At 52.6% G+C, this 27457-nt stretch overlaps 3 protein-coding genes across 3 annotated transcripts; all 3 read right to left on the bottom strand.

The window, feature by feature from the left end:
• Window positions 1–2431: 2431 nt before the first annotated feature.
• On the bottom strand, window positions 2432–3619 carry LOC309813650 (uncharacterized protein C6orf15 homolog; the record flags this gene model as incomplete). The annotated part of the gene is given in 3 exon segments (XM_082638712.1): window positions 2432–2445; window positions 2448–3317; window positions 3540–3619. Coding segments are annotated over 3 exon segments (963 nt in total). The 5' UTR covers window position 3619.
• Window positions 3620–7454: 3835 nt separating this feature from the next.
• On the bottom strand, window positions 7455–11240 carry CDSN (corneodesmosin; the record flags this gene model as incomplete). Its single annotated transcript, XM_082638538.1, has 2 exons — window positions 11029–11240; window positions 7455–8866 (listed from the first exon to the last, which is right to left on the bottom strand). The coding sequence occupies exons 1-2, from the start codon at window positions 11111–11113 to the stop codon at window positions 7455–7457; spliced, it is 1497 nt and encodes a 498-aa protein (XP_082494664.1). The 5' UTR covers window positions 11114–11240.
• Window positions 11241–24840: 13600 nt separating this feature from the next.
• Window positions 24841–26258, bottom strand: PSORS1C2 (psoriasis susceptibility 1 candidate 2). The gene is given in 3 exon segments (XM_082638072.1): window positions 24841–25454; window positions 26091–26100; window positions 26102–26258. Coding segments are annotated over 3 exon segments (408 nt in total). The 5' UTR covers window positions 26144–26258; the 3' UTR covers window positions 24841–25098.
• Window positions 26259–27457: the final 1199 nt, after the last annotated feature.

Below are 27457 nucleotides of genomic sequence, written 5' to 3'. Positions count from 1 at the left end.
CACAGAAAAAAGGTACGTAGAGAGGAGACAGAGGAACAGTGGGAAAGAAGCTAAAGAAAACGGCTTCCGCTCAATCAGTCATAACTGCCTTCCTGAGGCCAAGAAAGACTAAATGGTCTCAAAACTAGTTCACAACTTGTTTCTACCACCTTTCCACAGTGGGGCTTGCCTAACTGGAGACCTTATTAGACCAGAAATTATTTCACATCAGCCTAGCCCACTGCTTAATTTTTTTATTTTTTATAAATTTATTTATTTTATTTATTTATTTTTGGCTGCGTTGGGGCTTCCTTGCTGCACGCGGGCTTTCTCTAGTTGCGGTGAGAGGGGGCTACTCTTCTTTGCGGTGGGCGGGCTTCTCATTGCGGTGGCTTCTCTTGTTGCGGAGTATGGGCTCTAGGCGCGTGAGCTTCAGTAGTTGTGGCACATGGGCTCAGCAGTTGTGGCTCACGGGCTCTAGAGCACAGGCTCAGTAGTTGTGGTGCACGGGCTTAGTTGCTCCATGGCATGTGGGATCTTCCCAGACCAGGGATCGAACCCATGTCCCCTGCATTGGCAGGCAGATTCTCAGGCACTGTGTTACCTCTGTCAGCCTTGGCTCACCTCCCTCTCTGGGCCTCAGTATCTCCACCTGTATAATGGGCCCAGCAGTGCCTACACAATGGGAGTGTTGTGGGAATTAGCTGGAAGGGTGTTGTGAGAGCAACTTGTCCAGAGTCTGGCACATAGCAGGTACTCAATAAAAATTAGATGGTTTTTTGTTAATTGTATATTATACTTGAACACTCCCTGGACAGATAGAAAAATTTGGTTTGAGTCACCGACTCTGTCACGTGTTAGCTATGTCACCTTGTGTAAATTGCTTAATCTCTCTGAGCTTCAGTTTCTTTATCTTACAGCCTCTTCCTCACAGTTGTTAATGAAGGTGAAAGAATGGAATGTAGAGAGCATTCCCAAGCTGAGAAGGGCTTTGTGGGGTTTCTAGGGAGATGTCAGTGAGGCTCTGGGAAGGGCATGATAGCAGTACAGATGGGAGTCTGTGTGCAGCCCTGTGGCTCAGGAATAAAGTGGAAGAGAGAAAATGGGAGTCAGAGAGAGAGTGCGAGTGCGTTGACTCAGTGTTTGCTGAGTGCTGACCTTGGTCCAGACGCTGTCCGTGGTGCTGGGAGTTCCGCAATGAACAAGCAAAGTCCCTTTCCCGTGGTGCTTGTGGGGAACAGAGGAGGGGAGTGCCGACACAGAATTTAAAAGTGCAAATAGGAGTGACTAGAGAGAGGGAGGCAGCCAGAAAGAGGGACAGACAGAAATGAGACCAAGGCTGAGAATGAGCTTGGGCTTGTGGAAGAGACAGGTGCTGAAAACAGAACTGCCTGCCCCAGGACAGGGAGAAAGTGAGAGTCCAGGGTGGGAAAGAATTGGGGGCGGAGGTTGGGGTGATAGAGAGTGGTGTGGCTGGTGATGGGAAGACATGGGTGAACACCAGGAGTGTGCCCCCTGGAAACCCCATCACCCCCACCAGCTTCTGTTAACTTCCTTCTGCACTTTCTTAGAATGACCGTTCCTCACCCGACTCCAACTCCTGAACAAGGATACTGAGCTCCTGGGAAAACCAAAGGGAGGGTAGTGTGACCAAAAGAAGAGACTGTGTCATCACTTGAGAGTAAAAGCATCAAATGCAGCCATAGGCAGGACTGTTGACTCCAAGTTTCTCTCTTCCTGTCCCTTCTCCCTTTCCTTTCTTCCTCTATTGAGGTCTGCTATTTGTTCAGCAAATGCCCAAAGTCTGTGGTTCTCTGGGGCACAGTGTACCAAGCGATGCATGTAAGGGAGATCAATGCCTCTTCCACTTCCAAGAACCGTAACTTTCTGGGAAGAAAAGGTAAACGTAGACAAAAATGACTTTCTCTGACCCTCTGTGTCTCTGAATCAAAGACTATTCATTCCCCACTTGGCCCTGGTACCAACTTCCTGGACCTCATCCTTGCCTCCTGCCACAGGTGCCATCTCAGTTAGTCCTGCTGCCCCTCCTCCTCTTTTCAGATTCCAGGACAATTCTAGAACCAGCTCTCCCAATTGGCCCAGATGAGACCACGAGGTCCCACCCTCAAACACCTGGGCTTTGATCTTTTGCAAAGGATGGGGATAGCAAGAGAGTGTCAGGAGGACCCTAGAGGCACATGAGGATGACTAGAAAATGGGGATGGACAAAACTCCAGTTTGCACCCAAAAACAAAGACACTGAGTAGAAGCAGATTCAGTAAGTGCTGTGTTTTATTGGAGATCAGCATATGGGGAGCAGGGAGGCAGTGAAAGTGGAGAGGACGCTAGAAAACAGCTGATAGGATCTTGATTTAGCTCACACTGCAAGGGGAGGGAGCAGGACTCCCCTCTCTGACTTCTAACTTAGGGTTGTCCCCCCTCTGTCATTCTCCTAACTCCACTGTGACCAGGGTTTTGAGGATTGGGAAAGCCGGCTGGGATGCTCCAATAAGAGCGAGGAGCATGAAGAGCTGTGGGAGGAAACTGATTAATACCTGGGTGTAGATGAATATTCTTCCAGCTAGTACCTGGATACCAATTAAAAATCCCCCATTTGATACCTGGATACCGATTAATATTCCCCCACATAGTACTTGGGTATTGATTACTGTTACCCCCGATTCCCACAGGGTATGGCAAGGGCTTTGTTCCCCATCCAGTGCCAGGACCTCCACCTACCCAGGATACACCGGGATTCAGGGTCCCCCAGGGGTAACCAGGCTGAAGTGGCCATCGAGTCCTGTTGATGAGAGACCAGGGAGGGGATGGGGCAAGGATTTCTCCCTGGGCGTCCAGCACATTAGAGCGGAGTGGCCGTCTAGACTCAGAGTCCTGGTGGAGGAGTGAAGCCTCGGGTGAGGGGTCCGCGGGGTGTGCAGAGGGTTCTGCAGGCAAAGGCCCGCCGCCCGGAGGGAGGGCAGCCGCACTAGAAAGGTAGGACAGTTCTTCGGGCAGCACTTCTCCCACAGGGTCCTCGACCACAGCAGCCATCATCGGCCAAGGGTCCTCCGAGGACCAGGAATCCATGGAGGGCAGCCCCCTAGATGGGGGCCACTTCTGTACCCCAGCACCTCCTGCAGGTTGAGAACCATGTGCTGGAGAAGCATTTGTCTTCAGAGGAGCCCTTGCTAAATCATTAGGCCCAGGGTCTGGTTTGGGCTGAGGATGTTCCGAGTTGGAGGGGCCGGTCAAGGAAGGTTGTCCAAGCAGAGGCAGGTTGTTCCCCAAGTCTCGGGGAAATTTCTCCTCCACCACACCGATGCTCCGGGCAAAGAGGCCTGAGGGAAAGGGAAGAGGAGGCAGCCAGTGGACCAGATGTTTATCTCAATGCCCTCCCTTCCCTGACTCCCTGATTCCCTTTGCTTCAAGTTGCCTGTGCCAACTCTTTCCTCCTTCAGGGACCCAACTGTACACACTCCCACCTTTACCTCATCCCTCATTCCCAGTTCCCCGAGGACCACCAGTCCGCTCCTGCCCAAAGGTTGGCTCAGCCTCCATACCTGGCAGATGAAGACAGACCAGGAGCAGGCCCAGAGGAACCCGGCTCCCTGTTACATGGCCCTGCATCTTCCTCTGCATCTCCCTCAGCCTCAAGACAGCCAGCCTTTTATCCTGTTAGTGGGCAGGGGACATCAGAAACAGGCTGAGCCAGTGGTTGTGGAAACAATATACCTCTACGTTCCACCCTTGTTCCTCATTCGTTCTGTGGCAACAGATGCCACTTGAATGACTCAGGGAAGCTGGGTGTTCCCACACTGCTCCTTTCCTCAAGCTCCCCACCCCTTCCTAACCCAGGTGTCCTGGCTCACAGCCCATCACTGGTTGCCAGCCCTACCCTTTCTGGCTGCTGACACCAGGCACATGAGGACCTTCACCCTTGGGGTCCCAATCTCTTCACTGACTTCTCAGCAATAGAAACACCTGATTCTGTTTCTCTTTGGGTTCCAGATAATTCTCTTTCAGCACCCCTTTCTCGTGCATCCCCATAGCTACATTGTCTTGACCTCAACTTGCAGGAGATTCTGGGGTGCAGTAGTGGCCTCCTTCTGAGGGGCTGCTCCTAGATGAGACCCTGTGTCTAGGGAAATAGATCTGGTTCCCATCCTTAAGAGATGATGGTGTATTGGTTTCCTATGGCTGCTATAACAAGTAACCACAAACTTAATGGCTTACACAACACAAATTTACTATCTTACAATTTTGAAGAGCAGAAGTCTGACATGGGTCTCACTGAGTTAAAATTGAGGTGTTGGTAGAGCCTTTCTGGAGGCCCTAGGGAAGAATCCATTTCCCTGCATCTTTCAGCTTCTAGAGGCCACCTGAGTTCCTTGGCTTATGGTCCCCTTCCTCCATGTTCAAAGCCAGAAACAGCAGGATCTTCTCACATTGCATCAGTCTGACCTCCTCTTCTTCCCTCTCCCATATTTAAAGACCCTTATGATTACATCGGACTCACCCAAATAATCCCAGATAATCTTTCTACTTTAAGGTCATCTGACTAACAACTGTAATTCCATCTGCAAACAGTTTCCCTTTGCTATGTAACCTCACATATTCAGTTTCCAGGCATCAGGACATGGACATCTCTGGTCATGGGGAGGGCAAAAGTCTGCCTACCTTAGATGGTCAAATGCGTCCACAGAATACAAGAGATACAGAGAGAGAGAGAGAGAGAGAGAGAGAAAGAGAGAGAGAAAGAGAGCAGATGTTTCCAACTAAGTAGAAGGAGGGCATTGAAATGCTGTTGTCAAATAGCCATGAGTTGATCATTGTTAAGGCTGAATGATGAGAGCATAGGGATTCATTAAGTATTTTGTCTACTCTTAAATATGTTTGAATTTTTCCAATAAAAAGTGTTTAAACGCCTTTGTTTCTCTATTGCTTCCCAGACGCACCCAGACTAGGCTTCTCTTGTTGCATGAAGTTTAAATATTAGCTGTTAGATTTTACCATTCCATCCTCATCCCCAGCCCCTGCTAGCTGGCTACTGGAAGGGTAAAGAGCTCCCCTCCAGATCTGGCCAGTGGACAACATATACTCCAATAAAAATTTTTTTAAAAAGAGTGCAGGGCCTCCCTGGTGGCGCAGTGGTTGAGAGTCCGCCTGCCGATGCAGGGGATACGGGTTCGTGCCCCGGTCTGGGAGGATCCCATGTGCCGCGGAGCGGCTGGGCCCGTGAGCCATGGCCGCTGGGCCTGAGCGTCCGGAGCCTGTGCTCCGCAATGGGGGAGGCCACAACAGTGAGAGGCCCGCATACCGCAAAAAAAAAAAAAAAAGAGTGCAGATCTGGCCAGTGGGTACAGGGCAGCAGCCTTTTGGGGTGACATCCACCAGTTTTGCAAAACATTTTGACCTGGATCACACCAGAAACTAGAGGAATACTCACGTCAGAGTCTGCATCCCTCCCACAATTGCGGTCCACAGAGCCTCTGAGGGCCTTGATTCCTGTCATTGGCTGAAGTCCAGGGGGCAAATGGTAACCAAGGATGACCCCACAATGATGACAGAAACAAGACCGTTCTGGAGCCCTCCTCTGTCTTCAGTCAACCCTGCAGGTTGGCTCAGCTGCCCCAAGTCATTTCTGATCAACATAACATATTTCTGCTGATTCGAGAATTCAACAACAGTCCTAAATTTGGAGCCTGCTGACATCATCCCAATAGGAGGGAATGAGCTAGATCCTAGGGTAGGGGTGAATTCCTTTGCAGCCAAGCAGAGGCTCTGAGAGGTGACCTGTGCTTTGGGGTGAGGCTCTTCCTGTAAGGGTGAGCACAGCCCACCCTCCCCTTCTTGGGGCATGAGAGCTTCCTTGGCCTCAGTGTCTTCCCTTCTGTCTCCAGGACATAGTCGTGTGGTCCTCGGCACCCTGTCCACTTTCTCAGTCTTCTCCCATGGAGGCCACCTCCCCTTCCCCACTGTAGTGTTCAGCCCTCTCACCTCTCCCAGCTCTCACTCTAGGACCACAGCAGAGGCAGCAGGAGTGTGAAGGTGGAGAGGACACTGCTGGGGAGGACGCTGCTCTGCCACGGCTGGGGCGTTGCGATGTAAGCCAGTGAGTCACCGTGCTCAGCTGCACACCTGTCATGCTCCTGTCCTCTTCGTCTTTCACTTCCTCCACCCGCAGCTCCCAGAACCACGCCCCCCTTGGCTCCTACTCAGTCCCCAGGAATCTGGTCCGTGTTGCTGTGTTGCAGCCTTCCCAAGGCTCCTGGTGTCCCAGAAACCCAGAAAATCGATGCTCGGGACTCCCAGAGAGGATGGCATCTAGAAGGTGAGGCCAACTAATGGATGAGGAGAAGGAGCCAGGTGGGGAGGGGGAGGAAATCATTAGGGCTCTATGTAAGGAGAGGGGAGGACTGCAGAGTGAATGGGCAGTGGAACAAGAATGGATTTCCTGAGGCAATGAGAGAGAAGAGATGTGAGAGGAAGGATCTGGGAGACCAACAAACCCCTGCTTTCAGTTCAACAAATATTTATGATTTTCCTCCTTTGTGGGAGGAGCTGTAAGATGTAAGAAATACCAGGCCAATTTATGAATGAAAGTGGGGGACACAGGACCTTTAGAGGCATAGGAGAGCATCACTCAGGTCCCAAGAGGAGACCCAGGACTCCAAGAAGGCAGAAAGTCTAATCTAGTTCACACAGTTTATTGAGACATCTGTCCAGGACCCAGAGAGAGCAGGGAGCCTGCTCCAGTCTCTGCAGATACCCTGGTATCTCCTACACACAGGGAAGCCTCTGAACATTGAGGGAAGTGGCAGCCAGGAAGGGGGACTGAGATGGAGACCTTGAGAGACAAAGAGGAATGTTGGGAACTCACAAAGGGTGTGGTGAGCTCTATAATGGAGGGTGGGAGTGGAATTGGGGGTGTGAGAACACAACAGCATATCATGCTGGTTGACCAGATGGTGAAATGAGATCAGTGAAAAATGGTCATTGTTTTCAAATAACTGTTTGGATTGTGCTTTATTTGGCAAAGGGAGGGCAGGGGGGTGGGGAGGGGATGGCTTGTCCAGGCATCAGAGTTACTGTAGGTCATTTCAGGGGGTTCCCAGTCAAGAATCTGAATGAGTAGGGTTAGCCAATGGACTATGCAGTCTCAAAGAAATGGCAGAGGAAATTCTAGGGAGAGGGTATCTGGCAGGGAGGGCACTGCAGTACAATGGGAATCTAAACAGTAAGAGAGAATGAGGAAAGGGATTTGGAGCCTACAATTTGGGGAGGTAAAGAAGAGCTGATAAGAGAGAGTCTGCCACACTGGGACAATGGGGGAAGTAGAGTAGCTCTCTTGGGAGGGTGGAGGAAAACTGAGCTACCCACATGGCTGGGCCCCTGGACTTCTCCCACCTAGGAGATGGGGTGTGTGTGTGTGTGTGTGTGTGTATACCTGCACCTGTGTGTAGGCAAAATCTGCTTTATGGACTGTTAGGTAACTCTCCCTGGGGTAGGAAAACTTCAGGGTCAGCTAGCTGGGGCCCCAGGGGCTTCACTTGGGTTAGGATGTCCCAGATGGAGTGGCAGGGGATCGTTCCAGAGCTGCCAAAGCCACAGGGCTTGGCACCAGCTGAGGGGTCATGTTGGGAAGAGCCAGATGGACCCCTACTCAATGTTGAGGAGGAGACAGAAATGCAAGAGTGACCAGAAGAGCTGGACTTGCTGCCACAGGGTTGAGGGATGATTTCACCATGGGATTGGGAGCTGGAGGTGCCACTGAAGGAGCCAGTGCCTGGTGAAGAGCTGGGCCTCTGGGAAACACCACCACAGGGCTGGAAAGATGAACCAGAACTGCTGGAAAGGCTAGAACCGCTGTGGACTCCAGAGCTGGAGGGGGAGCAGGGCTCCTTAGAGCCCTTGGAGCCAACGCCATAGGGTAGGACCCCACCAGAGCCCACCGGCTGGAACACGATGGCCGAGGAAGCTCCCGACTGGTAGATGTTGGAACTAGAAGAGCTGTGGCTGGGGATGAGGGGGTTGCTGGAGAAGTATTTGCCCTCAGAGATGGGAGCCCCGGCTGCAAAGGAGGGAACCCCTGGAGAGCCTTTCATGGGGTGCTCTTTGATGAAATGGCCCACCGGGTAGATTTTGCCCCCGATGTAGGTCATGCCTGGGACCAGATAACTGTCAGAGGAGCCACCCACCACCTCATAGCTTCCATATTTGTCTACAGAGGTGATGGGGGGGCAGGGCTTGCCTGGAAGGCCACCGTTGCTACAGGGGATGCTTTGACCCACTCTGGGGCCACCAGAGCCATGCTGCTCCACCACCACCACTACAGGCGTTTTACCCGCAGACACAGAGTGGGAGCTGGGGGTGTAGGAGCCAGAGTGTGAGACGATGGGTCCCCCACTGCAGGGAGAGTCAGGGATGTCGGAACTACAGGGGCGCAGCTTGGCATTGACCTTCCGGCCGCTGCTGCTGGACATTGAGGAGGTTTGGGAAAGAGAAGAGCTCGAGCCTCCTCCAGACTGGGAGCTGAGGCTTCCTGACTGGGAGGAACTAGATGCACCCTGTAGACTAGAGCTAGGTCCAGAGGAGTAGCTTATCTGGGAATACCCCGTTCCTGGCTTAAATAACGAAAACCCTGAAGAACGACCATGGGTAGCAATGGATCCGCTGGAGCTACCACTGGAGCCATTGGAGCCGCCACTGGAGCCACCATGGGAGCCACTGGAACTCGAAAGGAAACTGCTGGAACTGCTGGAGCCACTTTGGCTATTGAAGCTGTTGGAGCCCCCCTTCCCCAGGAGACAGGGGTCACTGGGGGAGGTGATACTCGTGTGGTCCTTGCAGGGGTCTGAGAAGGTCCCAATGCTCTTGGCCAAGGTCCCTGGGGAGGAAAGTAGTGGTTAGCAAGGGCCAGAGAGGCTGGACTTTCTTTCTCCCCTCCCAAACCCACCTCAGTCATCTGCTACTCTGATCTCTCCTGAGAGGAGCCCAGGGAGAGTTTGGGGTGGAAAAGGCAGTGAGACCCCAAAGAGATGGAGAGCGGGGGAGACTGAGACTCTGAGAGGTGGGGGAGACCGTGGGACCAGATGGAAGGAGGAGATGAAAGACAGAACCACAGAGGACTGAGAAGGGAGGGAAAATAGGCAAACAGACGCTGAGAAAAGGGAAAGTGGGGGAGGGGAGGGGGACCGCAGTAGAGGACAGGACACTGGAGGACTATGATTGGGTCGCCAGCTTCCCCTCGAGAGGCCAGGCTTGGGTACAGAAAGGAAATTCTGCTTCCCGCCTCGGCACTGCCCACGCCAGGAAAGCTGGGTGGGGGCCGGGACATGGGGGCACGCGCTGTTGCTTCAGAACCCGCTTGTACCAGCAGGACACGACCCTGCACCCCGAGCCCAGCTCAGGGACATGAGGATGCAAGCCTCCTCCGAGGCCCCTGACCTTTATCAGCTGTCTCCCCGCTGGCCAGCACCGCGCTCCTGCCTGCCCCCAGGCCCACATCTGACCGCTTCTGCCTTTACTTCTTTCCTTAACTGACCCTTTGCTCCTCACCCAGGCTCACCCTCCCCCCACCCTTCCTCTACTCCCCACCTTAACCACCTCCGGTCCCAAGTGATGTGGACAGAGCCACGTACTTCAGGTCACATTTGGAGAGGCCACATCTGCCCTGCCTTCCTCACAGCGTTACGGTGAGCACTAGATGTGACCACGCATGCAGAAGGTGCTTTACAAAAGCAGAAAGCATCAGACATGATTTATTACTGCCATTCCTCCTTTGAACACCCCACCAAAAACCAGGTCTCCACACTCTGTGAGTTCCCCATTCTCTCCTCAGAAAGAAATTCAATGCATCCACCTCCACGCCAAAACCCCAGCTCTGCCCGCAGCCCCGCCCCCTTCACTCTCTGCACTAATCAGCCAGGCCCCACCCCCCCACCCCACCCCCCGCGCTCCTCCTCTGCTCCCCCGATGCCACACAGCCACGGGGCTATGGGCAAGGTCACCGTGATCAACAGCACAGGCCCTGGAGTCACCCAGCCTGGGGTTTGGATCCCGGCTGAACTGCTTTCTAATTTGTGATCTTGAGCCAGCCTCCTAACCTCTTCAAGCCTCAGTGTCCTCCCGTGTAGAGTGAGGACACTTCTCTCACACCATCCTTGTAATGATCAAACGAGCTAATGCATTGAAAGTGCTAGTGGAGTGGCTCGCACATAAAAAGGGCCCTATGGGGCTTCCCTGGTGGCGCAGTGGTTGGGAGTCCGCCTGCCGATGCGGGGGACACGGGTTCGGGCCCCGGTCCAGGAGGGTCCCACGTGCCACGGAGCGGCTGAGCCCATGCGCCCCAGCTGCTGAGCCTGCGCTCAGGAGCCCACGAGCCACAACTGCTGAGCCCACAAGCCACGGCTGCTGAGCCCGCGTGCCACAACTGCTAGGGCCTGTGCACCTGGAGCCCGTGCTCCGCAGCGGGAGGGGCCGCTGTGATGAGAGGCCTGTGCACCTCAATGAAGGGTGGCCTCCGCTCGCCGCAGCTACAGAGGGCCCCTGAGCAGCAACGAAGACCCAGAACAGCCAAAAATAAATAAATAAAATAAAATAAAAAATTTTTAAAAAGGGCCCTATGAATGGTAACAATTATTATGACTATTAAATATTGACACCATCTTCTAGCACTCTAATAATAATATAACAACGACAGTCAGCATTATATAACTCTCTAGGGATTCGACAGCACTGTGGCATACATTACTTAATTAGAGACTCATAGAGAAACTAGAGCTAGGTGTTAACTTTAGCCTCATTTTTAGAGTTTCAGAAACGGAGGCTCAGTAAATTTAAGCAGTTTGCCTGAGGTGCCAAGGCAGTGAGGAGCGGCCCCCAGACTCAAGCATCAGATTCCAGAGCCCCTGCACTTCCACCCTCGCTGGGTCCTCTCCTGGACTCTCCCCACGCAGGGCTCCCCCTAGCCTTCTCTGACCTGGCATCTGCATTCCTGCCCCCCTCCTCTCCCCACTGTCTCTGCGCCCAGGGCCCCCAGCCCCCTACCTTGCAGGAGGAGGCCGGCCAGCAGCAATGCCAACATCCCTCGCCCTCCCACACGCCCTATCCGGGATGCTCGCGAGAAGCCCATCTTGGACTGTGTGGCCTCCTGAGTGACAGCAGCTCGTGGACACCTGGGGCCTTTATGTCAGGGCTGGACGTTTCCCGGGCAGGAGTCACTGTGGGGAGGGGAGGAGAGGCGGAGGTGTAGGTGCCGGGAGGGGAAGTTGGTGTGGCCGGGAGGAGCTGAAGTAATCAGTTTGGGTATTGCCTACTCAGCAGCAGGGGTGGCTGCAATGTGGGGTCCTGTGGCCCTGGGGCCACCTGGCTGGCCTGCCCCGGCTCCTCGTTGCTTAACCTGGAACCAGGTGCTCCGCCCCGAAGGCCGCCCACTCCGGGGCGACCACCCTCACCACAGGGCCCAGTCCCTGGCTCCCTCACTCTCCTGACTTCCCCAGTGTTGGCCTCTCTGACTGCCCGTCCTCCCTCCATGCACAGATGTGGGCATTTCAACTTTCCCTTCAGTATCGGCTACCTGCTGTGACCCCCACCCCCGCCGCACAGTTAACCCCACCTGGGAGCCCTCCACAGCCTCTGGATCCGCGTCCCCCTTTCCTTGAGACCCATCGCTCAGCTTCCACTCTCTTCCTCCAAGTATAAGGACCTACAGCCCACGCCCTGCTGTCGCTGCCCAAGTACCATGCCTGCCGCACAGCTATTACGTGTGCCATCAGTGAGCGGACCCTTGGAGTCTGCACTCCAAAGCCAGTTCCCTGACCTCTCCCTTCCAGGGGGCTCCAGGGACGGCCTGCAGGTGCTGGACGCCAGGGCCTCAGCCCGGGGACAGGCGTGGGCTGAGGACCCCTGTCATAGCTGGGCCTTGGTTACTCACAGGCCACTCACAGCCCTTCCCCCAGGGGTGGCCCTGGCTCCACTGGGTGAGCAAGAGGCTAATAAGACTAATTGGGAAGGTGGTGGCCCTGCCGCCCATTAATTGGCTGCCCAGCCTAGATGAGCAACAGGAAGCAGCCAGCTTGGTCTCGGTAGGATCCATGGTAGGACCAAGGAGGGTCAGCAGAATCCTGGGTCCCTGAAGGATGAAGGGCAGGACTGGGGGACCACAGCCCTGAGACCTGCTAAGAGGGGGTGGTTCCTCCTCCATCGCATTCCCCTCCCTCCGCTTGGAACCTGACCCCACCCCAGCCAATTAAGGCTCACTGGTATTGCCAAGAGTATCAGTATTGGAAGGCGGGACCGGGGAGTCGGGTCAGGTTCTCTGCCTCTTCCCCAAGCCCCCCCAGCCCTCTCCCTGCTCCCTTGGCCTGGACTCTCATTCCCACACTGCCCTGGCCTCCTCACAGAGGCAGCCCTACCCCCGGAGCCCTCAGCTCATTTCTCCCTTTCTCTGTCTCCTGCCCTGCTTCTGACCCAGCCCAGCACTGTCCACAGAACTTCCTGCCATGATGGAAATGTTCTCTCTCTGTGCTGCCCAATACAGTAGCCACGAGCCACATGTGGCCACTGAACATTTGAAATGGGGCTAGTATGACCAACTGGAGGAACTGAATTCTTAATTTTACTTAATTTTAATTGATTTAAATGTAAACAGCCACATGCGACTAGTGGCTACCAGCGAATCTAGCCCTTGACTGTTCCCTAGCACCCAAAATAGGAGTGGAAGGGAGAGGGGCCATGGGGGCAGTGAGAGAGCAGCCCCTGAAGAGGGTTGATGCAGTAGGGAGGAAAAAAAGAAAACACTGGTTTTATTTTATTTTTAAATATTTTATTATTTTTTTATTTGACCGTGCCAGGTCTTAGTTGCCGCACGCGGGATCTTCATTGCCGCATGCGGGATCTTTTAGTTGCGGCATGCGGGCTCTCAGTTGCAGCATGTGGGATCCAGTTCCCTGACCAGGGATGGAACCCGGGCCTCCTGCACTGGGAGCACGGAGTCTTAACTACTGGACCACCAGGGAAGTCCCCTTACTGGTTTTTAGAATCAGAATGACCTGGGTTCAAGTCCCAGCTAACCTCCCAGCTTTGGGCAACTCACCCAACCTTCCTGAACTTCAATATTCTCATCTGTAAAATGGGAGTATTTTATTTTATTAAATAAATTTATTTATTTATTTGTGGGTTTTTTTTGGCAGTACGCGGGCCTCTCACTGTTGTGGCCTCTCCCGTTGCGGAGCACAGGCTCCGGACACGCAGGCTCAGCGGCCATGGCTCACGGGCCCAGCCGCTCCGCGGCACGTGGGATCTTCCCGGACCGGGGCACGAACCCGTGTCCCTTGCATCGGCAGGCAGACTCTCAACCACTGTGCCACCAGGGAAGCCCTGGGAGTATTTTAAATGATGTCTACCTTGCAGGGTTTCTGTGAGGATCGAATAGGAAATTATCAGAAAGATTAGATGGGAAAAGGATGTGGCCCTCTTGGCACAGGCTCTTGGCAGGTGGAGTCTGCATGTCCTGTCTGTGTCCTCCACTGGGGGATGGCAACTAAAATGGGCTCACGCACAGCCCCAGGCCCTCCCTCCCGAGTCTCCAGCCCAGCTGACCTGGAGGAGTCTCCTCTCCACTCCCCTCCACCCCCTACAGAGCAGCAGACACGTGTGCACACGAGGGTTCAATTTAAAATGATGACGCTCCTTCCGAAAGTCAATTCCTCCCTAGAGTCTCAGGCCTCACTGGCTCCATCTCCAGCGGGGAGGGAGGGAGGGGGCCTTGGGAGCGGGAGGGGAGTGGCCGAGAGAAGAGGAGCCTTGAGGGTGGACAGGAAAGGAGGAATGGCTTGCGCTCTGTGGGGAATTCTTCTCCAGCATAAACAGGTGGCAACGTTTGTCCTGTTTTCTCCTCCCACTCCTCCCAACCTGGGCTGGGACGGCGGGGGCTCAAGGAGGCACAGTCTCTCTGGGCCTCTCGCCAAATCTCCAGCCACACACACCACGCAATGGTGCGGCCACGTTCCTCCTCCTGACCGCTGCCCTCCTGCCCACCCCTTCCACCCCGTCCCCCACCCACGTCCGCCCCATTCCTCCACTGCCTGCCCACACGTGGGCCCTCTGAGCCCCTCTCCTCCGCTCTCCCTGTTTCTTCCTGAAATCTGCCCCGATGTGTCTTACTCTGCTGTGTCCCTGGGTCTCACCCTCTCTCAGCTCAGGCCGTGAAAATCTGAAGCTGATGGGGACCGGGGAGCAGGAAAGGGCATTGGCTGAGAGACCGCCAAGGCCAGGGCGCCTGGGGATGCTCACCGGTTAGACGAGGCCCACGGTGATGCAGGCGGGTCTGCTGTGTTCTCCAGCCCCGGGGCTACCCCTCACCCCGCCAGCGAGTGCCCTGCCCAGTGGGAGGACTGAGTGAGAGAACGTGGGAGGCCCAGTAAACCCCACCAGACAAGGCCAAGCTTAAAGCGTGTGCCTCCCATACCTGTCCCTGCCCCATATCTGAAGAAGGCGGGCTGCATCCCCTCCAAGCCACCCTGGGCTGCTCTGTGCTGCCGCGTTCTGCACGGGGCACGGGTTCAAGGTGCACGGTCCTAAACTGCAACAAGAAGGAAGAGGAATTGTCCTTGCCTTTGAGGAGCTGCAGTCCAGCTGGGAACTCACAGTGTAGAGAGAAGACGGGCCTGGAGAAATGGGGCAGGCACTTGGCTTCGAAGAAGTGGGGGGACTCTCCCTGGCCCTTGAGGAATGATGAGACGAGCATGATGGCTCAGACTCAGGGCCCTGGCAGTGCTGAAGGTGTGTTTAGAAGGAGCGCTGGCTTGGGTTGGCATGGGAAGCGTACACGCAGAGGAATGGCGGGCTGGAGGAGTGGACGGGCCGCGTGGACCAGCAGGGCGGTGATCATAACACCAGGCTAAAGGAGGGCGCGGAAACTGAAGGGTCTGAGTGGAGAGCCGCTCGGGGAGAGGAGGCTTGGGGGCAGAGAACCCCCATTTCCTGATCGCCGACTGTGGGCCGGATATGATCCTACGTACTCAACACGTGCTCTGGTGTTTAATCCTCACAACAGCACTACAGGTAAATGTTTTTTCTCCCCCATTTTACAGATGACAAAACTGAGTTTAAATTATTTGCCCGAACCAGCTGATAACCAGCAAAAGCATTTGAAAAGCACTCAAACCCAATCCACATAAGCCCCATTTCTTCATGCAGCTGACACCATGCCAAAAATTAATGACAGTGGTCCGTGGACAGACTTCAGAGGTTCCTTAAATCTTATAAGAATGTGTGCAAATTCCTGTGTCATCAAAGTCTCAGAAAGTAAACCCTAAGTGAGAAAGTCCCTCTCACTCAACCTTTTCTTCTCTGCATTTCACCCATGGGCCTGAAAGTAAGGACAGAAGTTCTGGAACAAGTGTTCCATGCAGGGGTCCTTGGTAGACTTAAGGCTTAGGCTTGAGAGAGGCGGAAAGGGAATGAAAAAAAAAAAAAAAAGAAGGGCTTCCCTGGTGGCGCAGTGGTTGAGAGTCCACCTGCCGATGCAGGGGACACGGGTTTGTGCCCTGGTCCAGGAAGATCCCACATGCCGCGGAGCGGCTGGGCCCGTGAGCCATGGCTGCTGTGCCTGAGCGTCCGGAGCCTGTGCTCCGCAATGGGAGAGGCCACGACAGTGAGAGGCCCGCGTACCACAAAACAAAAAAAAAAAGAAGAAGAAGAAGAAGGGGAAAAGCCTGAAAGAGGAGGTTATTCTGTGGTGGGGAGTAGTGAAGGGGCCACCAGAGCCACTCTGGGCTCCAGGACCTGTGGGTTCTGCCTGCCTTTGCTTCAGTCAAAGCCGTTTTCCTCTCCTGCTCTCTCTTTCTCCATCACACTCCCTCCACCTGTGGTGGACTCATCCCCCCTCACACGGGAAGCTGACATTCTGGGTCCACTGGTGTTGCTTTACCCATGGTGGGGATGGGTGGCCCTGAGTCATCCACACTCTCCACCTGGTCCCTCTCATGACCAAGAACGCAGAAGGACAGAATGCACTTGTTTGTATTTGGAGGTTCCTGCCCACCCTGTACAGGGTGGACTCTCCTTAGCCCAGGTGAGCCCATGTGACTGGCTAAACTATATTCAGTTTTAGTCTACCCTTCTCTGCCCTCCTCGTGGTTCCTTCCCCGTGGTAGATGATCAAGGGCAGAACCCACGTTCCACCTCGCCTGACTTCTTTACCCTCCTCTCAGATAGATTCTGTAGTACCTCATCTATGCAGCTCCCATGAGACCTCAAAATGCGACAGAAACCTCTGGCTCTGGACCGTGGGTTCCACAGCAGTGGGCTAGGCACATGTCTGTCCACTGAATTCCAAGTACTTAGGCAGTTGGTGATTTGGGGGAACAAAAGAATGAATGAATGTGTCCAGGCCACCCTCCCCCTTCTACCTTTCTCTGGAACACACCTCCCCCCTCTCTGGTTTCTGTGCCCTCTATCCCTCCCGACCACATCTACTACCTGCAAAGCCCACTAGAGGTGCTGGGTGGGATATACCGATAGCCAAGGCCTGGCCTCCAAGAGTGCTTGGTCTAGGGGGCTTCCCTGGTGGCACAGTGGTTGAGAATCTGCATGCTAATGCAGGGGACACGGGTTCAAGCCCTGGTCTGGGAGGATCCCACATGCCGCGGAGCAACTAGGCCCGTGAGCCACAACTGCTGAGCCTGCGCGTCTGGAGCCTGTGCTCCGCAACAAGAGAGGCCGTGACAGTGAGAGGTCCGCGCACCGCGATGAAGAGGGGCCCCCGCTAGCCACAACTAGAGAAAGCCCTCGCACAGAAACGAAGACCCAACACAGCCAAAAATAAATTAGAAAAAAAAAAAGAGTGCTTGGTCTAGCCGGGCAGTGGCAGCAGGCACGTGAACTGGGCTCTGACACAGAGCCACCCACCTGTGCTCTCTCGTGGGCCTGTCTGTCCTGCCCTCATTCCCCGTGAGTGACTGTCTCCCTTGAGCCACTCTTCTCTCCCCTGGATGAGCTCTTTCCTCTGAGGGATACAGCACACTTCCATTAACAAATGGCAGCGCTCACGTGGCCACGAAGAGGAAGTGCGGGGATTTCCCCCTGGACAAGGCATTCATCTGATGCTGGGGTAAGGCAGGCAGTGCTGTGTAAAAAAATCGCCTAAGTGACTCTTTCAGGGACTCTCACCCCAGCATAACGTGTGACCCCTGGCTGAGAATTGCTGCTCTGGGGGGCAGTCTCCACCCAATCAAAATACATCCACTCCCTCAAAATATATTCCATGGGGTGGTCCATACTCAGCTACACCCTTCCTGCTTCTCCCCCTCAGCTCCCTGGTCCATCACTCTATCCTCTAGGACTGACCTCCTGGATCTTGGCCTGGTGAGCATCTACTTTTGCTCTTCCCGGCCCTGTTCTCACCCTCTTAGCAACCCCGCTTGCACCCTCCAAGGGACCCGGGTACCACAGCAGGGACATGGGAGTGAAGATCGGGGTCAGAGCAAAGGAGCATCCTCAGCCAGTGGATCCCGTAGAGGAAAAACTTGGCAGGCAGGGGCTCTGCCCACCAGGCTATGTGTCCCCCCAACCCCCGTTCTTTTCCCTTCCCCCCCCTGCCCTCCTGCAAGCAGCAGGGATTCAGCTGAGTGACGGTCATGCTCCTAGAGTCCAAGACTTCATAGCTCTCCTTAAGCCACATCTGATTTGGCCACCAGCCCTCCTGTCTTGTGAGGAGGTGAATATAGAGGCTGTGATTAGCTCTCAGAGTAACAATAATATTTTTCCTCTTCTCTGTTCTGTGGAGCGAGTGCTAGGGAAACCAGCACTCCTTGTCTGCTCATTACGCTCAGCTATTAAATAGTCATTCTTTCCACTGTTGCTATTCATGCATTTTATTGTTTTTGGTCACCCAGGATTAGAGACCCAGCTCCCTCCTGATCCAGCAGGGAAGGGTGAAAACGGGGACTGAGGCAGTCTGAATGTGCTTTCAGGAGAGGCTGGAAGGACTTGTCCCAGGAGGGACTTCTAGGCAGGCTGTGGCCCTCACAGGGGGTGGGATCTGCAGGGGCCCATCCTCTCTCCTTCTCCCGGACTGTCTGAATCCCTCTGGCTGAGAGCTCCTTGTAGGCAGGGAGCTTCTCTCACCCCACAGTGTGTCCCTGGTGCCTGATGCATCACCCACACACACAGCTAACACACCAGTAAACACAGAATCCTATTGGAGAGGCGGGCGTCCCATGTCCAGCTCTGTTCTCTGGGGCCCCAGGACTAGAACCAGAGAAGGATAGACACCTCCTCGACAGTGTGTAACAATCAGCTCGTCATAAACATCTGCAGGTGCAGGATTTATCTTGATTCTCTCAATGCTCCTAGGAGACAGAAATTATTATTTATCCTTTGGAGCTGCAGACACAAGTTCAGTGCATTAAGATGATGCCCACGACCAGTAGCTGGGGACTTTGCCTGGTATCCTGATGCTGTAGGCTACACACAGCTAGCTTTTCCTCTTCTCCCTGGATCGTTACATGACCTGGCTCAGTCTCTCATTTCATTCAGTCCTTGTGACCTGCCATCTTCTCAGAAGCCCTCTCTGACTTTCCTATTTGAAATTGTAGCCCTCCATCCCCACACTCATGGACCGTATCATTCGCTATGTCCTTCCTCTTGCCTTCCTTTTCTTCATAGCTCTTATCAGGACGTGATAGCCTCTTACATACAACCTGTATGCATCTGCTTGTGGTTCACTACCCCCACGAGAAGGTAAGCCTCCGGAGGGCGGGGCCCTCCTTTCTGACTCACCGCTGTTCCACAGCTTTAGCGCTGCCTGGCTCATGGAGGGAACTCAGTTAATAATGAAAGAAAGAATAGATAATGAATGGACCACTTGGGCAAGCAGCCTGGCCTGAATTTTCCTGAGGGCCCCAGCGCCTGCCTCATTTCACCTCATGTGCCTGACTCACCTTAGAGGAGTCACCTTGGCGACGAAGAGGGAATTAGTGGGACCTGTTGGAGGCCGGACGAGTGATGATGCTAGCGACACAGCAAGGAGGACTCTGGAGGGAAACGCCCTGGAGGAGTCTCTATGCTGCCCTCTGGTGGTAGGTCGTGGAACACCACAGACGAGGAACTGAGGCTGTCAGCCTTGCGTGGGAATTTAGAGATTATTAAGGAAATCTCCTAAATTCACATCCCAGGGCCACGCAGAGATCAGATGGCAGAGTAGGAACAACGAATTGGGTCACAATCCGATGCCTTCACCACTACACCATCCTGTCTGTCCCCATCACAGTTGAGATTATGCTGCAAAAGAGAAGGGTATTATCTGGAAAAACCTTTGGAGAGAGGTTTGGTTTAATTCGAAAAGTTATTTGAGCCAGTGCTAGACACCTGGTGGGCAGCTAATTAAAGATAAGAGGGAGAAAATGTACAGTAAGAGAGCTTAAGTTTATACCAAAGCAAGTCTTTGGTCAGATGAGTTTGAAACATGAAATTGGCAGAGGAGTTAGCACGGGTGTGCCCCTCCCTAATTTGACTTTTATCACATTTTATTGTCATGATTTATTAATACATCTTTGTTTCCTCTCTAGACACAGAGCTCCTCGAGGGCAGGGAGGACTGAAACTTCTCCCTGAGATTGTCACCATCACCTAACACCCCACACAGTAGATGCTCAATACATGACCATTATATGGGCAAATAGACAAACAAATGAGTGGTTTGGAGTTTCCCTGCCTAGAGATCTTCAAAGGAGAGCAGACAACCAACTCTTCTGTCTAGTACAAAGACATTATTCACCTGCCCAAAGGCTGAGGGCCGTGCCCAATGCTTTCTCAAGGTAACTCAGCTTCTATAATTAGATTATACCAAGATACCAGTTCAAGGTTCTTTTCTCTTATTGGCTAAGCATTTGTACCAGCCATGTCCAAGGTACTGAGTCATTGTTCTTTAAATCTATTAGAGATCTTATTCTATTATTTAATTCTATGACTCCATGTTGACATAAGATGCAATAGTGTCCCCACCGCAGTCACTCTTAGGTGAGGTCAGCCAAGGCAGATGGGGAAGAATCAGCATTGTCTAATCTAAATGGATAAGCTGGCACAGTGGGTTCCCCTGTGTTAATATTCCATACCATCCAGTCCCACTCAGCCTCCTCCCAGCTAATAAACACAGCATTTTTAGGTACCAATATCTGCTGCCTATTAATTGGTATTAAAATCTCCAATTACTTCTTTTTTTTTTTTTTTTTGCGGTACGCGGGCCTCTCACTGTTGTGGCCTCTCCCGTTGGAGAGCACAGGCTCCGGACACGCAGGCTCAGCGGCCATGGCTCACGGGCCCAGCCGCTCTGCGGCATGTGGGATCTTCCCAGACCGGGGCCCGAAGCCGCGTCCCCTGCATTGGCAGGCGGACTCTCAACCACTGTGCCACCAGGGAAGCCCTCCAATTACTTCTTGCTTTCCCTTCCCTCTCCCACTCATCCACCTGTTGTGTCAAACTGGGAAGAGTTGGTTTGGAACTTACATCCAGTTTTGACTTTGGCACTTGTGTTGTCTGGGAAGGTGAGTTACCTCTATCAACAGTAGTTTCCTCATCTGTAAAATGGGGTTAATAATTTGCTTTATTGAACACCTTGTGGGCCAAGTACTAGGAGAGAAGTAAGCCATACAAAGACAGACAAGGCACAATCCCTGCCCTCAAGAAGCTCATACTTTACAAAGGGAGAAAGACATGGAAATCAGCATAATGTGGAAATGATGCAAAGAGCCTGAGATCCTTTCCTGGGTTACATCAGGGACTCAGCTCTTTCCCTCATTTTCTCTCTCCTTTAAGAATGTTTTTCTCTTTCCATTCCCAACAAACTCCGTTGCACTGGCTTGAGAAGTTGCTGAGGGAGGGCCAGTTTGAGGAATCCAGACTTCCTTCTTCCCTTCTATCCCATACCTTCCTGCCACAGTACCCCAGACAGGTTATGTGTGCCTCCCCACAAAGAACACAGTTCTAGCTAAGGAGAAAGACTTTCAGATATGAGCTCCTGAGCCGAACACCAAGACCTTCTCTTAATTCCCCCCAACCTACTTGTTCCACAACATTTCTTTCTTCTCCAGGCTATAAACTCCTCACTCTGGGAGTTCCCTGATGGCCTAGTGGTTAGGATTCCGGGTTTTCACCGCCACAGCCTGGGTTCCATCACTGGTTGAGGAACTGAGATCCCACAAGCCTCATGATGAGGCCAAAAAAATATATATTTCTATACATTTATACATATATATATTTATATATAGGTATCTCCTTCACTTTAAACATTTTGATCTACTCTCTGTTGCCCAAACTCACCATTCATTACTGAATTCAGCCATTCATAAAACATGTATGTGATGGTTAATTTTATGTGTCAATTTGACTGGGCTAAAGAATGCCCAGAGACCTGGTGAAACCTTACATTCAGGTGTGCCTGTGAGGGTGTTTCTGGACGAGATTAGCATTTGAATTGGTAGACAGTGTTAAGAAGATCGCCCTCACCAATGTGGGTGGGCACCATCCAATCTGTGAGGGCTGAACAGAGCAAAAAGGTGGAGGAAGGGCAAATCTGCTCTCTGTTTGAGCTGGGACACCCATCTTCTCCTGCCCTTGGACATCGGCACTCCTGGTTCTTGGTCTTTGGACTCAGACTGGGATTTACCCCATCAGTCCTCTGATTCTTGGGCCTTTGCACTCACACTGGGACTTAAAACCATCGGCTCCCATGGTTCTCAGGCCTTTGGACTGGAATTAAATTGCCCCATTAAATTTTCCTGGTTCTCCAGTTTGCAGATGGCAGATTGTGGGCATCCTCAGCCAATTCGTATAATAAATCTCCATGTATATTCTACTGGTTTTGTTTCTGTGGAGAATCCTAATACAACATATTCAGTGTCCATGCAGGCCCAGGCACTGTATTCTGTGTCAGATTTACACAGATGAATAAAGAGATGGGATAATGTAATTAAAATCAGGACAGGCCTCAGTTCAGATCCCAGTTTTGCCATTTTTCTCCGTATGACCTTGCACGAGTCACTGTACCTCTCCAGGCCTTTGTTTCTCTCCTCTGAGAAATGGTGATAACAATAGGGTTATTGTGCAAATTAAGTGAGAGCTTAATCTGTATGCCTTGGGCAACAGTACCCCTATTGCACATGCGCAGTAAAAAGCGGCTGCAAGGGTTTATAGCAAACCGTTCGTTGTGTCTTAGGTTGGATGTCCCAGAAGCAGATCCTGAGACAAAAATTCAAGTAAAAGGGATTTATTAAAAAGTTATAAGGGTGGGGAGGAAGGAAAGGGAGTGGGGAAGTGGGAACAGGAAGGGAAGGAGGCCAAGCAACTGTGTGGAACCAAGCAAAGTCTCATAGAGGGCAACCGGGGCTCAGAAGACATTTCTCCATCATCCAATAAAGGCTCCGGGTTGGGGTGGGGAAGGGGAGGGAAGGAGGATGTGGGGGAGAAAGTTTCCAGGTGATTCCAGCACTTCCTGCACAGGGCAATGTCCTGGAGCCTGGAGGCACAGGTGGGCTGCTGGGTACCAAAATGTAAATACCAAATGCTGACGGGGTCTGAGAAGAAATGCACAGAACACAGTCTCTGCCTCCGAGAGGTTCGGGGCCTAGAAGGGGAGGGGAGATGGGAATAAACATTGCCACCTGAGTTCTGTCCCAGGCACGGCTGCACCGCTGAACAAGGTGCCACGCACGAGGCAGGGGTAGAGGTGAGGGTGGGGAGCAGCACGGGAGAGGTGTCGCGGAAGATAAATACAACTGGCTGGGGAGAGGACGGCCATTCCAGGGAGCTGTAACAGCACACACGGGGGCACAGGCTCAGGGCCAGTCCTGAAGCAAGAGGGCGTGGGCTTGTGGGGGCCCAGCTTCCGCGCCTGCTCCTGCGCCTGCAGCCCCCGGCCTGCCCCTTCCTGGCCGGTCCTCCGGCCACGGTCACGCAGCCTTGCCTTCCTGCCGCGCCGCTCTGGGCCTCCAGGAAGCCTCTCCTGACTACTCCAGCTCCCCGTGCGTGACTCTCTTCTGCATTCGTGGCGTTTATTGCCAAGGCTATTACTGTGATGTTTACTCATGTAGTTATTTAGTTAATGCATCCTTACAGCCTGTGACATTGTCATTTAGCTTTGCATGTAAATCCTGTCTCCCCTGTCCTAATTTTAAGCTTCCTGAGAATGGGAACTGTATATTTTTATTCATTATATTCCCCCGTGGCACCTGACGTTGCAGGACATATTGAGGGTATGAGATAATGATTGAACGAATGAGTGAATCTAGTCCACTTTGAGGCCTATTAAATTACAGGCTCACACCTACAATTCACACCTGTTCTAAGATTATTTCCAAATTCTAAACTTAGGGGGCTTTTTGTTTTATTTCATTTTGTTTTTTTCAAACTGGTCACATATAGGTTTTGATGGGAGTTAACCATGTAAGCAAACTGGGTCCTAAAGTGGTGGATTTTAAGGTCAGGGAACCGTCATTTCTTTTAGGCCCTCTTCAACCCAACCCTGGCCAGCCACTTGATTGACATCAGGCCATTGGGATCTCTGGGCTCCTGCCCTTCCAACTTTCCTGCTCAAATACACCCTTAAAGAATTTGGGGAAACTACGTACCCCTTACACATTTTAAAGTCAACAACTAACATTTTTAATCTTCAGTTTAAATACTGCAAAGGGTACACTTTCTGGGAAATTGTAAATACTTATATATTTAGAAAGTCACATCACTCTTTTAAATGTAGTGGATGGAATATAACACCATAGCCCTTTCATGTTCATTAACACCCTTTTAATAAGTGAACAAGTCCACTGGCCAGTCAGCAAATTTCCCTCATTTATTTTTCTTTTTAGTTCCTTTTTCCATTTCGTTTTCCCTATAGAGTTTGGTCCTAATGAAATATTGTTTTCATTGTATCACCTTTTTTGTATTTTAGTGTCTTTTTGGAAAGTCTTTTATTGTATATCTCTATAACAAAAATATGTACGTATCAATAAATTGGAATTTATTTCCCTGTGACCATAAGACTATATTAAAAAACATTATTCTGCCCTGGGTTTATAATTACAATTATTAAAAGATGCAATTGATCAAAACTACAAATATTGACAATGATTAAACAGAAAAGTAAACTTCTACTAAAAATTCATCTCTTCATGAGATGGAAAGGGCTGATTTTTATTTTCCATTGACTTCATTTGGTAGCTCCAGGAAGAGCACCCAGGTTCAGTTCAGGGTGGGCGAGAGAACTCGGCCTTCCTCTGTCTAGTGAGAGAAGGGTCACTTGTTAATGGAGGCATGTGGAAAAGGAGAACACAGTTTTCAGGCAGATTCATTTTAGGAAGGGACACATATGCTTCTGGAAATTGATCCCCTTAAAACTTAGTCCTGCCCACATCCCCCTGGGAGAGTTTTCATGTTCAGCCAGAGGTATGCAAACCATAAGCTATTAAAGAGACACTTAACTTGGTTTCTCACTCTCCAAAATAGGGATCCCAGAATGGGAGAAATGTGGGTCTGAATGTCCTTGTAACTCTGATAGTTGCATTTCCAACCCTCCACTGGCTGAGTTCCACATCCCTATGCATATGGGCAAGATAGGAACTCAGATGACTTCCAGATCTCTGTAGGTCCATGGTTGTTATGAGGGCATCTGAATGTTCAAAGTCCTGCTCATTGGCAAAGACGCAGCCTAGAGTCAAAATTAGAAAACATGGTTTTGTTTTTCTATTTCATGGAAGCACCATGGTCTCCTGGTAGTTCCCAGCTGGTGGCCACCAGGTGGCAGCAGAGAACACAGTGCTGCCAGCCCTGCCCGGAGAGTCCCAGGGGTGGGGAAGAGGCGGTGGGAGGGGAGAGGACTGGAGGTGAGGTAGGGGTGTTCACTTTGGCTGTCTGAGGAAAAAGAAGGGGGAGGCGGGGGCTAAATACCGATCTCAAGAGGGGACAGAAAATATTGAGAACACCACCTTCCGGGTTCAGAATAAAACTGAAGGAATGAGGAAAGGAATTAAGGAGTTAGGCTAAATTGGGGAGAATTCAAGGGAAATCAGAAGGGTAGAGACGGGCTTGAGGGCAGAGGCTCAGGATGCCTCTGGGGGATCCATTATCTGTACTCCTCCTGGGGTGGGTCAAGATCTGGCTCCTCCTGAGATCCGTGGCCCACCTTAGAAGCAGGTGGCCAGGGGTTTTCTGGAGGCTGGGGTCCGGCTGGCCAGGGGTCATCAGGCCGGGGAGGTTGAGGGGGATCAGTTCTAGGGGGTACAGGAGGCCAGACTCCAGATTCAGGCAGGTCTCTCCAGGGACGACTGGGGCCTGGAGGTGGAAGGTCCTCAAAGAGAGGGGGTACCCATGGCCAGGGGTCACCAGGGATTGGGGGGCCCTGAGGCAATGTCAGGGGGCCCTCCTCCTCTGAGGGCTCTGTGGATGAGGGAGATGGATGGTCTCCCCTGCCTGAGATGCCTGTAGAGGAGGAAGGAGAAAGATAAGAGGTTGTGAGGATCCCCCCTCTCCCCGTAGCTACGGACCCAGGGAGCATCACCTCTCTGCGATGGACCACAGCCTGAGCTGATCCCACAAACAAAACTCAAAAGCAACTCTCACACATTCACAAAATACTAAAGTGATCTTAAAATGACATGCAACGCTGTCCTGAACTATTGACTGGACCAACTTTAAACTGACAGGATCCCCTGCTCCACCCACATAAGCTCCATCCAACCGTGGCTGGGACACCACACTGGTAGGGCCGCTATATGTGTCTGCAGTCCCAAAGCTGTCTACACCCTGGCCCCCCGTGGCACCCAGACCCCATCTCTACGATGACCTCCACCCCCTTAACACGGACCTCAGCTCTGAGGAATACTCGCCCCACACCTGAATGCTGATCTAAATGGCCACATGGAGCTACACCCAAACCAGCAAAACATTTATTCTGCGCTAAAATGCACCTTCCCACATCACCTCCATCCCCTTAACTCTCCCCCTTATGTGAAGTCCCAGGATCTCCCTATCCCTATGCATCCATCTCACCCTTGCCTCATCTTTACCGTCCCCCATCACCCCAAATCACACTCCGGGCCTCTATTCCCAGCTCACCTCCAGCAAAACAGGCAAAGGACCAGGATCCCCAGCAGCTTCCAGTTGAGCATCTTGCCTGTCTCCTGGCCCCCAAAGTCAGGGGTCGGCTGAGTCTGGGTGCTTGGGAACCCCAAGAGGCTTTATAGGGGAGGAGGGGGAAGAGGAGGCCAATCTCTGGGGAGGGACCGGCCCAGTCACACAAGGAATCACATCCGAACCTAACTGGTCAAACCCATTTGGAAGGCCATGGCTAATGTGTAACCTCTGATGGTGGTGTCCCTCATTTTAGACCCCCAGCTCAGGACCCAGCCACCCAGGCTTTATCGATCACCCAGACCTTGGTCTCCCCACCATTGTTTTCATGTCCTCCTTCATACACACCCTGCAGCAACCCCTAATAACAGGGACTTCTACCTCTAATCCCTCAAGGTCATTGGAAGCCAAGGAATGGGAGCAAACCACGCGTGGGGAAGCAGTGTAATTACAGGGGCTGGGAGGCAGGATGCCGGACAGGGGGTGGGCAATTGGGGGGAGGACAGGGAGTGCTCCCTTGAACAGCTGGGACACAGCTAGAACGGTCTCAGCTAGTACGCCGAGCCTCCCCCACCCATCCCAGTGTGAACCCTCTCCTTGGGGCTCAGCCCTTCCTGGAACTTCCACTTCCCAGCATATGCCTTCTCCAGGCGTGAAGGGGGCCTCCCACGCAGTGACATCTGAGAATTTCATCCAGGAGCCACCTGGGGTGACTGCAGGTGAAGGAGAAAGTATGAGGACATCCTGATTCCTTCTCCCCACCCCAGGGCTGGTTCCATCAGTCACACCCAGAGGCTCGGGAAGAAGTTGCCTCAGCTCCCGCTGGCCTCTCAGCCTCTTTCTCCTCCCTCTGGAATCCTCCTCACTGCCCCTTGAGCCCCTCTCTGTGTCCCTGGTGTGAACTCTGTGCCCACCCCTTCTCTCCCCTCCTCCTTCAGTTGTCAGTCTGTCTGGCCTGAGTCGTTCAGAGATCCCCCTAGAACTTTTCCTTAGCAAGGACTCCTCTGCCTGGACATCTCATGAGCCTCTCAGAAGTAACGTGTCCAAAACAGAACTCACTTCCTCCCCGGGTTGTCCCCCACCGGGTCTGCTCCCCCGCAGTAAGGGACACCACTGTCCCTCGTGGCTCACCTTCGAGGACTTCATTCCTCTCTCTCCTCATCCCGCTGCCACACCCCAAACCCATCCTCCACAGCCAGCCAACAGATCTCTTAAAAATGTAAGTCAAATCGTGTGGCTGTCCCCAGTTTTAAAAGTACTCTAAGGACTTTCTACTGATTTAGAGTAAACTCCAAGCTCCACCAGGCCTGGCCTCTCCCTGCATCCTCCTCCCTCGGGCTCCCTCCAGCCTC

The sequence above is a fragment of the Mesoplodon mirus genome (assembly GCF_964341445.2).
Source record: "Mesoplodon mirus genome assembly, chromosome: 12".
In the NCBI taxonomy this organism is placed as follows: Eukaryota; Metazoa; Chordata; class Mammalia; order Artiodactyla; family Ziphiidae; genus Mesoplodon; species Mesoplodon mirus.
This window is presented reverse-complemented; position numbering and strand designations above follow the sequence as displayed.